This window comes from Vigna angularis, chromosome 2, assembly GCF_016808095.1.
Source record: "Vigna angularis cultivar LongXiaoDou No.4 chromosome 2, ASM1680809v1, whole genome shotgun sequence".
NCBI classification, from domain to species: Eukaryota; Viridiplantae; Streptophyta; class Magnoliopsida; order Fabales; family Fabaceae; genus Vigna; species Vigna angularis.
In genome coordinates, this window is record NC_068971.1 from 4640213 (window position 1) to 4653739 (window position 13527).

A 13527-nucleotide genomic window follows, 5' to 3' on the forward strand; every position below is an offset into this window, starting at 1 on the left:
CATTATTGTTCCCATACACATTATTGTATTTGAAAAATATAAAATAATATTTACGTTAGGCAGAGAAGTAAAAAAAAATATTAATGATGAGTTATGGCACATGTGCCTCCTAAGTGGATTTCCAGCTCTGCAGTGCAGTGTGGACCATGAATAAATTAAAAATTGGATTCTCTGTTTCCCTTCTTTAAGCACATATTTTATTACATATCGGTACTTTGCAATCTTGACATTGAGATCATGTTGTGGAAAAATGCATGCAAAGCTCACCATAATAATCAGTCTAGCCATGGAGATTGAAAAGGATTATCTCTCGTCTATATATACGGCTTGAAAAAAGAGCGAATCTAGCTTGATGTAGTTTATTAAGAAAAACATTACCAAAATCAGGAAAATGAGTATGGCGAGCACACACTCCAAGAAGAAATAATTTATGTCCAACCGTTCCTACATCAACTTACTGGTATATAGTAATTTTATATATACTGCATATTTTTTTATAAGTTTCCACAGCACACATGTAATGAAATTATATTTGATAATATTCGATATTATGTTATATAATTTGAAGAACATTTGTGAATGATCGAAGACCGGAAAATAGCTTGTATATAATTTTCCTCTTTGTGGTTTGATGGCACGCACGTTAGTTCTTTGCAGATAGCAGAAGTTTGAAAACCACAGACAGAAAGACTTGTATATGTAGTTCTTTGCATGTGCTAAACAATTCAAAATCTACCATCATTATAGCATTTTAGAAATTTTGGCAAAAGCACTTGTGTTGTTTATGTTTATAAATATCTTAAATTTTTTGACAAACAAAACAAATGTTGTATAATCACACCCAAAATTGATAATGAAATTTGGCTACCCTGCATCTCCAAATCGTTGCATGTACCTTTTATGAAAGAGGAAAATAGAAAAATATGTGTTTATAAAACACCCTGCCACAATCTAAATAAATTCAGAAAATATAAATAATATTTTCTAATCAAGAATTCTCTCTCACACTCTTTTCTAAATTGCTTGAATATTATTTTAAAAGTCTATATATAACATAATATAATCCTCACATTTTATTTTCTAATTTTCATGTAATCCTTTTATCTATTGTTTTCTTTTTCTAAAAAATGCTTTTCCTTATAATTTGTTTTACATTATCAAGTCCAACAATCTCACACTTAAAAGATTAATTTTAATTTGTTTTCGCTTCTCAATCAAAATAATAATGTCTTGTATTTATTCTAGCAAGTCAATTGAAATTGAAGTTGATAACTTCAATTTATAAATGGTTAGTACTTTCGCCAACATACTTGTTAGGTTATGTTAGTATCTAATCCTTAATTAAATAACGATATGATGAAATGATAATATAGGCTAATATGTTTTATTCTTGAATGAAATATTGAATTTTTTATTAGATGTATATCATTAGCAAAACACTTATGTGGATAAATCTTAACTTTGGTAATAAACATTGAAGTCATATCAATTTTTTTATTAATTTTTATTATTTTTACATACTCAACTTTATAGTAAATTTATAAATGGTTAGTACTTTGCCAACATATTTTTGGTAGGTTATGTTATTACCCGATCCTCAGTCAAAGATATGATGAAATGATAATATAGGCTAATATGTTTTATTCTTGAACGAAATATTGGATTTTTTTATTAGATGTATTAGACTCTAATTATCATTAGTAAGACACTTATGCGGATAAATCTCAACTTGTTATATTAAGCTGAGGTCCAAAATGGTGTGCACAGTACACTGGCCCAATAATGAGCAGCCCGTGATGTGAGAAAAGCCATCACGGATGAGACACTCATTCAGACGTGTCCAGGGCCTTTACGCGAGAGGAGAGAGAACGGAGGATTCCAGAGAGTTCTTCTCTCGGAGCTTGGGAGGCTGATGGTGACGCGGTGGTCCGGCGGCCTTAGAGGCTTCAGACGGTGGTGGCGCAGAAGAGGAAAATGAAGAGCGCAAGGAGTAGAGTAAGTAAAACCAAACCTTTCTTTATTCTCATTTACTGCAATCAATTATTTGTTATTGTGTTTCTCTTAACTGTAAAACGTAAAGGGGAGCTCTATTTATAGAGCTCCGATAAACAGAAAACCACAAAATAATAACAGAAACTAAAGTCCAAAACAAAACGAACTTTGGTTCAATTTACAGTAGTGAATCTATATGATTCTCAACAGCCTCCCCTCAAACTGGATGGTGTATGGTCACCAATCCAAGTTTGGGAACAATAGACTTGAACTTCACGCGATGAGGAAATTTGATGAAGATGTCGGCAAGCTGTTCATCGGATCGCACAGGAAGAAGGGTGAGGAGATGTTCCTGAAGCTTTTCACGAACAACATGGCAATCGAGCTTGATATGCTTGGTGCGTTCGTGAAAACTCTGATTGTGAGCTATGTGTCTCGCAGACTTGTTGTCACAGTACAAAGCAGGAGTCCCCGACTCCTTAATTTGGAAGTCGTGTAATAGATAGCATAGCCACTGTATCTCACATACAGTGGCAGCGAGTGCTCTGTACTCAGCTTCTGTGGAAGAACGGGAAACGGTCTTCTGCTTTTTAGACTTCCAGTAAATGAGAGATGATCCGAGGAAGATACAGAATCCTGTTGTGGATCTTCTAGTATTGGGGCAAGTAGCCCAGTCAGAGTCACTAAAGGCCTTTAACTGCATATGGGAGTCAGCAGAGAAAAACAGCCCTTCAGAGGGCTTGGACTTAAGATACCTAAGAATGTGCTGAATGGCACGATAGTGATAGTCAGTTGGTGATTGCATGAATTGACTAAGTAAATTAACAGAGAAACATAAATCAGGTCTTGTATTTGTAAGATAGAGTAACTTTCCTATAAGCCTTCTATATGGACCTAGATCATCCAAGTAACTGTCCTCCTTATATAATGAGGTTGTATCACTGAGGAAAGGAGTAGAGGAAGGTTTGCATCCCAACATCCCTATCTCCTCCAGTATGTCCAAAGCATACTTCCTTTGGCATAAATGAATGCCTTTCTTTGACCTGGCTACTTCCAATCCTAGGAAATACTTGAGTTCACCCAGATTCTTTATTATAAACTTCTTGTGTAGGAGTTCCTTCATGCAGTTGATCTCTATCATAGAGTTCCCTGTCAAAACAATGTCATCCACATATACAAGTAGAGCAGTGAAACTGGTAGGGGTTGTTCTAATGAATAGAGAATGGTCAAACTTAGATTGAATATAGTTGACAGAGGTTAGGAAAGTAGATAATTTTTCAAACCACTGCCTACTGGCCTGTTTTAAGCCATACAGGGATTTTCTCAATCTGCAAACCTGCCCCTTATTGTGGTCTGTCTAGACATCTTTATTGTGTTTGAATATTGTGTTTGAATATCTAAGAGATTAATATTTTTACATAAATATTTATAACTTATCTCTAAGGAATTATCGCTTGTATACTTGTGATGTGAATGCTTGAATATGTTAGAGATATATTGTGTGGATGAGTGCATAGAGTTTGGGTCATGAAGTCCAACCCTGATGAGTCTTTACCCATATCACTTTATAATATTTATATCTAGTAATTTTATATGTTTGTAACTTATTTGAACCAATCACGGTTTATATTCATTACTTAAACTAGTAAATAATCATAATTATTTAAACAAATGCAAATCCTTTGAAAAACGGTACTTGGACTTACAATCTAAATTACTTAAAAAATTTGGTGTACTTGTTAAGGAGTTAACAAATACTAACAATGAAAATATATTTATTCGTATTTCTTCAATGATAGATTTTATCTCTAAAGTGTGCATCTATAAAGCCCTTTTCATTTAATTCTATTTTACTAAAATACTTTTTTAGGGAGAAGTAACATTTTTTTTTTTATCTTTTTGATTCTTCTTGCATGCATTCTTGCATTATTTATTCATAATTCAAACACCCAATTGTCTTTTAGTTATGAAAACTATGATAACTCTCAAACCTAGACCTCCTTTCCTTAGATTTACCATGTCAATTTCCTCTGGTCTCTTGATGTTATATGAATAGGTTGAAGATTCATCTAACTTGCTCTGTTTAATATCATCGCTAAGAACCAAATCAAAAATATTGTTGAATTTTAACTTATTGCTTCCCAACAAACTACTTACAATTATGATAATAACATTTCAACTTTCTGGTAAAGAAGACAAAAATATTAACAAATTATACTTCTTCATTGAATTTCATTCCAAATAACTCAATTGAGTTGTGACTATATTGAGTTCATTCATATGTTGTGTTGCTAATGCACCTTTTAACATCCATAATTTAAATTGGATTGTAATAGATAGAGGCAGCAAACATTTTTCTAAAAAATATTAGGCTTTAATACTATGAAAAACTATGTATAAGATTAATCTCTCTTGTGTTTCATTATAATAAAATAAATATGGATTAAGCTCAAAATATAAATAAAAAATAATTACAAACTAACTAAAGATAAAAAATTAAGATAATATATCTAACATTTTGGAAACCTTGTATCAATAATTTAATTGCATTATTCCTGTTCTCTAAACTAAAAGTATTTTAAGATTTAAAGAAAATAAGTCTCTTAAATTTTTTTTAAAACAGATTGATATCCTCTTTATTTAACAAAATCATTCATTATTTTCTCACACCACAAAGTTTGCTTTGCATGTCTAAGTTTAAAACTTTAAACTACCAAGAAAAGTAACACTTAAAACATTAAATGAATTTTAGAAATAATAATTAACACTTGATGGATGATAAGTTATCTATTTATTATTTTTCAACATATTAAGTTTATTTACTATTTATTGGCATTTAAAATATAGAAATATAAAGATGAATACTTAAACAGTAATTTACCTGAAAGATTAGTTCCAATTTTGGAATTAGTAGTAAGAAAAAAATAATAAATATTTTTATGTACAAAATAATTACAAAACTATATAATGAATTATGGTAAGAAGTTGGTTATTTCAAAGTTTTATAAAAAATATAACAGGAGCTACTTATTTATGACACCTGTATCAATTTGTCTACTTCTCTATGTAAATAGAAAAATATTTTGAGATAGATAATTTCTATCTGTATTTTATACATCAACATAGTTTATATTACATGTAGTTTTAATTTAGACATAGTCACATTTTTTAAAATTTTGTATGTTTAAAGAATTAATTAGCAAATACTTATTTAAATGTTATAGGCTTTTTGTATTTTGTGTTGTGCTGTAAATTAATTAGCTAGTAGTGAGAAAGTGAAATAATAGTGTGCTCCCCACTTTGAGTTGAGGAATATGGAGAACTGGAATGGCGCATTGATGATAGAGATATGACAGAGCATGAGCATGTGTACTGCAGCTTTCAAAATCCATTTTTATTCTTTCCAATGCAATCTTTATATCTCGATTGTTACAGCTGATAAAAACGGATTAATTTAATATGTTTAATCTAATATGTTCAAAAATAGATTAAGTCAAATTTATCTACTAATTGAACGAATGATTAATCTAGCTTCATCTTAATAGGTCACTTAACATTTTAAACAACACATAATTTATCACAATAAGTAGGAATACAAATATCAATCAAATTTTATATTGAATAAAAAAATATTATACAACATAAGAAAAATTTAGAAACTCATCTTTTAAATTCTAAATTAGAAGTTGCGATAAAGTTGACTCTCGTACACTACTACTTTTTATTATTCTTTATATTTTTTTTTCTTTTTATATAAAGACAAAAATAATTTTATTATAATCATTATCAAATGATAATTATGGGTGTCAGATAATCTATTTCCTATCTCATATTATGTAGAACTTTATCATATAATTATTATACCAAATAGTCACAAAATATTCATTAAACCAGATCGAATGGTTAAATCTTACAGTTGTTCTTATACAATATAATTAAGTTTGATAGTAATAATTTATGTTAAAATGTAATTATCATTAATTAGGTTAATAGTAAATCGACAATTTTAAAATGTATATATATATATATATGTTTGAGATAATAAGATAAATAATTAAAATTATTACGAATTTGTTTTTGAATCTGTTAAATCTTTGTTGATTTTGATATTAAAATATTTTTTATAAGTAATTTTCGAACTCGAACAAACAAGATGAATAATAAATAATAATAAAGAGAAATATTTTCTTAAATATGATTTAAGAAACTTATAACTTCAATCCTAGTCGAAATAATTATTTTTAGTGGTTAAAGAAATCATTGGTGGTGACTGTAGGTGTAGTGGAAGTGTGAAATAATTATTTTATCAACACACAAAAATAGATAAAAAAAATATCTTTAAATGAAGGAGATGTGTGTTGATAAAATATACTAATAGATAAATGAAATGAATATGGATAAAAAAATACAACTGTGGATAAAACACGTCAGACGAAGATATGAATATAGACGAAGGATAAGTATGAATATTTATCATATTTAAATCTCAATTTTTGAATTACAATAATATATAATTCCTAATTATTGTCATAAACATACATATATTTATAATATTTAAATTAGCACGACTTTAATTGACACAAAAATTAAAAATATATTATATTATTATCATATTCAATATCCTAACTTAAATAAATAATAAAATAAATGAAATTAGTATGAGTTTAATCAATATTAATTTAAATAAAACAAATAAGATTAGTATCAATTTAATTATGTTAGTGTTTTTATTTATTATGTTAGCGTTGATACGAACACAAATATGTTTACTTACTAAAAATTATTAATGTCACCTTATAATAGGTTAAGCCAACACTAATATTATTCTAACAGTAAATGGACTACTAGTATTTGTTAAGCCAACATTAATCTGACACTAACAATTTTTTTTATTTATTACAATATAACATTGACTAAACCAATTTTTAATAACTACTTATATATATATATATATATATATATATATATATATATATATATATAAAGTTGAGCTTAATCAACTTTGATAATTTCACCTTTTGGTTGATGTTATTATTTGAAAGTTAATATAATATTTATAAATAATAATATTGAAATAAGTTCAAATATATCCTTATGTCAATAGATTCGTGTGGCTTTAGTAATGTAATTTTACTAATTTTGACTAAAGATCAATAAATTTAAAAGAAAAAACAAGATATGTTAAAATACATAGTATTCAAAGTAACCAAACTTTAAATTATTTTACTCGACAAGGACGAGCATTAGATTTTATGAACTCATGTCAATATATATTTTCTAACTAATATGTTTAACATAACCTCATTTACACAATAGTCTCACTAATCCCAAATTTTTCATGGTTAGTTTTAACTGTAATGCAAAAACATTTTCTTAACTATTTTTACACAAAGTCCCCATTAAAATTTGGGATTAAAGAATGATAAAGAGATAAAACATTAAACCTAAATTTTTTAAATTTCTTTTAAAAAATTTTTAATTTATTTTCAAAAAATTCTTTGCCACGTGTAACATATAGAGTACCTGAATTTCAATTTCATTCCTATATTTTTAAATTTAATTTAATCATTTTTTTTAAATTTAGTAATTGTATATTTTTTTTATAAATTGAGATTACAATTAATTTTTATATAAATATTATATTAATTCTTTTATTAAAATTGATATTTTTATTAAATATTCTTAATAACATTTATTTTATTTATATTTATATTTATATTTTACGTTGAAATTTATTTAAACTTTGTTTTAAAATTTTACATACATTTATGTTGATATTTTATTACATCAAACTTTAATATTATTTTTTATTTGAATTTATATTTCAAATAATTATATATAAATTTATAAATTTATATTTCAAATATTTGTATAATATTATATATCAAGAATTTTTATATAAATATTAGAGTTAATTTAAAAATAACAACTTTGTAAATTCAAATATAAAATTAAAAAAAAAATATAATCATACAAAATAAATATATTTAAAATTGTAATACAAAATTGAAATAAAGTTTAATGGATTTGAAAACCACAAATACTATAAAAAAGACGATCATCTAACCCAATTGACTGTGTCATTCATCTTGAACCATTCAACGGTATTGTGAAATTAAAGGTTGAATACATAAATATATTAGCCTAATATACTGACAAACATAATGGTCAAATATATTGTATAGTGTCAGCTTAGGTTATTTAATTTCCACTGCTATACATACCAGAATCTTTGGTGCCGATTGGTGAACCTAAAATTAGAGCCATTTTGAAACTGAAATCACTCAACTGCTTTGTATGAAAAGCAATGTGCATGTTTAGAAAACTGCCAGATGTTATTAATTGTTACAAAAATGTCATTTAAATTGTGAAATGCGGTCAATGAAAATTGTAATATATATGTTTAAGAAAATTTACTGTCATATTATTGTCTCTTTAATTGTTTTACACCTTCCAGTTAAAAACGACTACAATTTTTTCATCCTGAAAAAGTAGCATAAAATTGTTATAGTTAGTGATAAATAATTGGAGGTGTTGAAACGCTCAATTTCAAAAAAGTGTATTAAGCATTTTAAAAATTAGTTAATTTATTCATATGATTTGAGTTACAGTAAAACATTGTGGTCAATTGGGTTGATTTTAAACTTGTTCATGTTTTACTTGAAAATTTATACAAGTTGATGGATTTATTAATGCTTTATCCGAATTTTTATCCTAAAAGTATTTATAGAAATTTTTCTCATTTTATCTATTTAAAATCCTAAAATTATAGGAGTTAATAAGAGTTTCTCCTTCATGCTTATGCTTTAAAGGTAGTTTCTTTATGCTACTCCATAAATTTTTCCTTCACTTTTTGCATTACAAAAATCATTTTAACCGTTTTCTAGTTATATAATTTAGAAATATTCTTGAAAGTCTTTTACTTTCAAATTCGAAATCTAAAATTATGATTTCTAAATAATATTTTGTGATTGTTTTTTCATATTACACAAGCAAAAAATACTTATAATCCAAAACTATTTTCTTTTTAACATTCTTTAACTTTTTGAAGTTATTTCTGACTTTAGAATTTAATAATTCAAAAATTATTTTTAAGTTTCAAATTATATAATCCAAAAAAATGTTTTTTTTTAAAATAACTTTCAAATTATGTAATGAAACTCATTTAATTTTCAAATTAAATAATAAAAAAGAACAATTTTTTTATACATATAATAATACAGAGGCAAAATTTACGGAGGCAAGAAGATGCCACATGCTCTAAAATAAAAATATACACAAACAGATTAGAAAATTTGGGGGCCAAACAAACGTACTCCTTCTATATATTTATAATATAACATAAATTAAAAAAAATATTCTTTATTTATATATATATATATATATATATATATATATATATATATATATATTATAAATACAATGTTTCTAAAAAGAAATCCTCACTAGTTTTGTTATCTAAAATATAGAGTATATATGTTCACCCACTCCCATCGACATTCACATATTAGCTCAGGGAAGTACCAATTTCATTCATCTCTCTTCAACAATTCTACACTACCAAATAAATATTTGAATAATCAAATTTTTTATCTGTAAGAAAATAAAAATAAAATAAATTTTTTCATAAATTTACTCTATATACAAATAACAAATAGATTTTAAACTAATAATTTCTTTTACTAATTAATTTATGTATTACAAATGAGTTTTTTAAAAATCTGAAAAAAAAAACTCTTTTTATGAGAACTAAAGTCATGTGAAAGTTTACTATAAAGATAGGAGTAATTGTAGAAGAATACTTTTAAATTTATTTGATACATGATATTAAGAATAAAATAATTAAAAAAAAGTAATTTTTTATATTTTAAAAAAATAAAAAATAATAAAAAATAGTGTTAAATAAATGTAAAAAATCTGTATACGTCCGTATAAGTTACTGGTAGAGATGACGCACCTATATATCTATATTCATTTTACATTAATTTTATAACAGGAGAATAAAAAATAACGTGTTAAGTGAGTCAAAAAAGTGTGTCAAACATCTTTCTTCTTATTATAATCATACAAGGCAAAGAAGCTTTTTTCTTTACAAAATGTAAGAAAAGCAATACACATATTTTGACCTTTACAAAACTGTAGGAATTTCAAAAGAGAGGTCTTTTCACAAAGAAAGCAAACACGTCATGCGTACATTGTTAAATAATGAAAAGCCAAGGAAAATTGTAATACAGATTCCATAAAAGTAACTTTATAGTATATTTTTCTTTTTCATTTTGTTACACCTAACTGTTCAAGAGAACAACTAATGAATTAAAACGTGTGTTCACATTCTATTATGTATGACAATTTCAGGTGGCTGTCGTTGGTCGGTCACTCTTGTCCTGCCGTGTTCTTATCAAAGTAGAACCACCTATTATTTTTAAAGGTAAATTGCACATTGCTTTTACCTAGTACAACTTCTTCTTTGTGTCCAGTTTCTCACCCTATATATAAATGCTTCCATATTCTTTCTCAATTCTCAGGTCATTAAGCTGCAGTGTTTGGTAACTTTCATCTCTCTTCCCAGAAATACATAGTAATATGGAAAACCTAAATGAGGTGCAAGAAGAACCAGTTAGCCCTATGGGACAATACTTCAACAGTTCTGCGCTGTGCATATATATTATTGGAGTGTTGGAATTTGAAGTTCCCATTGATGACCTGCAAACCTTCACTCTCATTAAAGATGTTTTCCTTCCCATCAATCCACGCTTCTCTTCCATCATGGTTCTCTCTCTTTTACTGTTTCATTTATTTTCATGTCTATATTACGATTATCATGGCATTCATATGGTTTATGATGAAAGCAGGTTCAAGATAAAGATGGAGCGAAACGATGGAAGCAAGTTGAAGTCAATTTGAAAGATCACGTGCAGTTTCCCAAATTCCCCAAAGGGAAAACAGTGGAATCTTACGACAAGTTTTTTCATGATTATTTATCAAGCATGGCAATGGAGCAATTACCACAAAGCAGACCTTTGTGGGAAATTCATGTGATCAGCTACCCTTCTAAAGATGCTTCTGGCAGTATAATATTTAAGCTTCACCATGCACTTGGAGATGGTTATTCTCTCGTTGGTGCTCTTCTTTCTTGTCTGCAACGATCAGATGACCCTTCTCTTCCCTTGTCGTTTCCTAGTCTGAGACCTTCAAAGCCACAAGCATCAACTAAAAGCTTCTGGAGAAGGTTTTCTTGGATGTTCTCCTCTGCCATAAACACTGCCTCAGATTTTGGATGGAGTGTACTCAAGAGTAGCATCATGAGTGATGATAAAACACCAATAAGATCTGGAGATGAAGGAACCGAATTTCGCCCAATTTCCATATCAAGTATGGACTTCTCCATTGACCATATCAAGAACATCAAGTCCAGGCTCGGAGTGGTATTAATTCCTTATTTATTCTTAAAAATTTTCTGAGTTACGACATTATAAATGCTCATACGTCACTTCTGTTACAGAAAATACTTTTCAGAATGCATGCATATATGTACATCCAAAAAATAATTAATTTATGAAGAAAAATAATATCTTGACAACTAATCCAAATGTATAACGTATCATGGTTTTTTTAGACCTGGCTATGATTTTTTAAGTCATAGGAAAATAAGTGATGTACCTTTTCATGCAATTAATTTTACATCTCAATTGCAGATTGATTTGAATTTTCTTTTACATGGTTTAAAAAAAGATATTTTAAAGGAGCTACCCACGTAGTTAATTAGTAGCAAAGCAATACTCCAAAACATTTGCTCTTGAATCTAGTTGTGCCTCAAAGTTTATAGGAAAAATATACATGCATGACTCATTGAACAGTTTCAATAGGACATGTTTCTTATACACAAAACTTGTCTTGAGATAAATATGTGCTTACAAAATACATAAAAAATGAGAAATTAATGCATGATATCATAATTTCCTTTTGATAGCACACACTCACTAACTCTCTCTCTATATAGTATGTAGAGAATAAAGACATTCAATCATTATCTGTTTTGACATTAGATTATCTTATTTTCTCTGCATGATTCTCCTATGGCAGACTATAAACGATGTGATCACTGGAATGGTGTTCTATGGGACGAGGTTATATATGGAAGACATGGACTTGAAGTCAAAAACAGCAGATTCCACTGCATTGGTTTTGTTGAATACGAGAAACATAGAAGGTTACCAAACAATAAATGATATGCTCCACAGTAAAGCCAAGGGTCCATGGGGGAATAAAATTTCCTTTTTGCATGTACCAATACCGAAATTAAATCAAAACAGAATGTCAAACCCTATAGATTTCATTTGGGACTCCCATAATATAATCAAGAGAAAGAAACAATCTTTAGCAGTTGCCCTCACTGGAACTCTTTTGGACATGGAGAGCAAATTCAGAGGACAAGAGGTTGGTATCCTTAAATTCAATGTCATATATACCATTATGTTATTATACGTTCTTTCATTCACTGCTTTCTTTAGCTCTTATTTTCTTAACTTCATGTAAATATGTCCTTATTGTACTTGCTTTTATAAAGTATATAAGAAATTGGATCAGAATTTTTCAACAGGGTTATTGGTTAATTTTGTTGCAGGCAGTAGCAAAACACCTTCGAGGGACAGTAATGAATTCAAGTGCAGTGATTTCAAGCTTGGTTGGACCAACACAACAAATGTCTTTAGCTAATCATGCTGTTAAGGGCTTGTATTTCACATTGGCTGGTGGACCTGAGGTATCCTAAGTCTCCTTCCTGCTTTAAATTAATCAAGTTTTAGAAGGAGAAACAAAAAGAAGGAAACAGTTTTCTTTTTGCCAAATATTTCATAATTATGAAATTTTCTCAATGAAAGAAATCAAATAACACTTTTCATAGACTTGATTTCTTTATTTAAAAGTGGAAAAAAAGAAGAAGACATTTTAACTATGAGCTATGTGCATTGCAGAGTCTTGCCATTTCAGTTATGAGCTATGTGGGAGTGCTTAGAATCACCCTAAAGACAGAAAAGGACTTCATAGATGAAGAGAAATTGAAGGCATGCATACAAAGTGCCTTTCAGATGATACTCAAAGCAACTACAGCAAATTCCTGACAGAGCAATACTTTAGTGTGCTTGCCACTCAACACAGAAGTCAAAATTCTTACATTTATTTTGAGGATTGGAATTGCTTGTTTTAATTTCTTTTGTACAAGTATCATGTCATTATTTCTTAGGTTTGATGAACACCTTAATTCATTAATTAATATGATGTGTGTATGCTCTGAAACTTCATAACGGAGGTCCACTCATCCGTGTAGATTTTCCATATGAAGTTATGTATTTCTACTATTCTCCATGTCTCGCTTAAATGCAAATTTTCGTGTTAATGAAAAAATCAGTATTTGTGATATTTATTTATTACAGATGGGCGGGCAGGAATTTAACAAGAATGTTAAGGGTGGCTTGTTTTCTGGAAATAACGTGCACTACATAAAAATAGTGTCGTTAAAAAAAGTTGACAAACTTT

At 28.1% G+C, this 13527-nt stretch overlaps 2 protein-coding genes across 2 annotated transcripts; one reads left to right on the top strand and one right to left on the bottom strand.

Moving 5' to 3' along the window:
- Positions 1 to 2209: 2209 nt before the first annotated feature.
- LOC108327169 (uncharacterized mitochondrial protein AtMg00810-like) lies at positions 2210 to 3357 on the bottom strand. Its single transcript, XM_017560900.2, has 2 exons — positions 3329 to 3357; positions 2210 to 3200 (listed from the first exon to the last, which is right to left on the bottom strand). Exons 1-2 carry the CDS (start codon positions 3355 to 3357, stop codon positions 2210 to 2212), a joined length of 1020 nt encoding a protein of 339 aa, XP_017416389.2.
- Positions 3358 to 10539: 7182 nt separating this feature from the next.
- On the top strand, positions 10540 to 13285 carry LOC108328821 (wax ester synthase/diacylglycerol acyltransferase 4). Its single transcript, XM_017562708.2, has 5 exons — positions 10540 to 10761; positions 10845 to 11417; positions 12076 to 12429; positions 12617 to 12754; positions 12966 to 13285. The coding sequence occupies exons 1-5, from the start codon at positions 10576 to 10578 to the stop codon at positions 13110 to 13112; spliced, it is 1398 nt and encodes a 465-aa protein (XP_017418197.1). The 5' UTR covers positions 10540 to 10575; the 3' UTR covers positions 13113 to 13285.
- The last annotated feature ends 242 nt before the right edge of the window (positions 13286 to 13527 follow it).

Excerpts from the sequence above, each read along its gene's own strand:
- LOC108328821 (XM_017562708.2), top strand. The coding sequence starts at position 10,576 with ATGGAAAACCTAAATGAGGTGCAAGAAGAACCAGTTAGCCCTATGGGA. Across the intron at positions 11,418-12,075 it reads TCAAGTCCAGGCTCGGAGTG|ACTATAAACGATGTGATCAC; the intron begins GTATTAATTCCT and ends CTCCTATGGCAG. Across the intron at positions 12,430-12,616 it reads GCAAATTCAGAGGACAAGAG|GCAGTAGCAAAACACCTTCG; the intron begins GTTGGTATCCTT and ends ATTTTGTTGCAG.
- LOC108327169 (XM_017560900.2), bottom strand. The coding sequence starts at position 3,357 with ATGTCTAGACAGACCACAATAAGGGGCAG. Across the intron at positions 3,201-3,328 it reads CAGACCACAATAAGGGGCAG|AACAACCCCTACCAGTTTCA; the intron begins GTTTGCAGATTG and ends TCTATTCATTAG.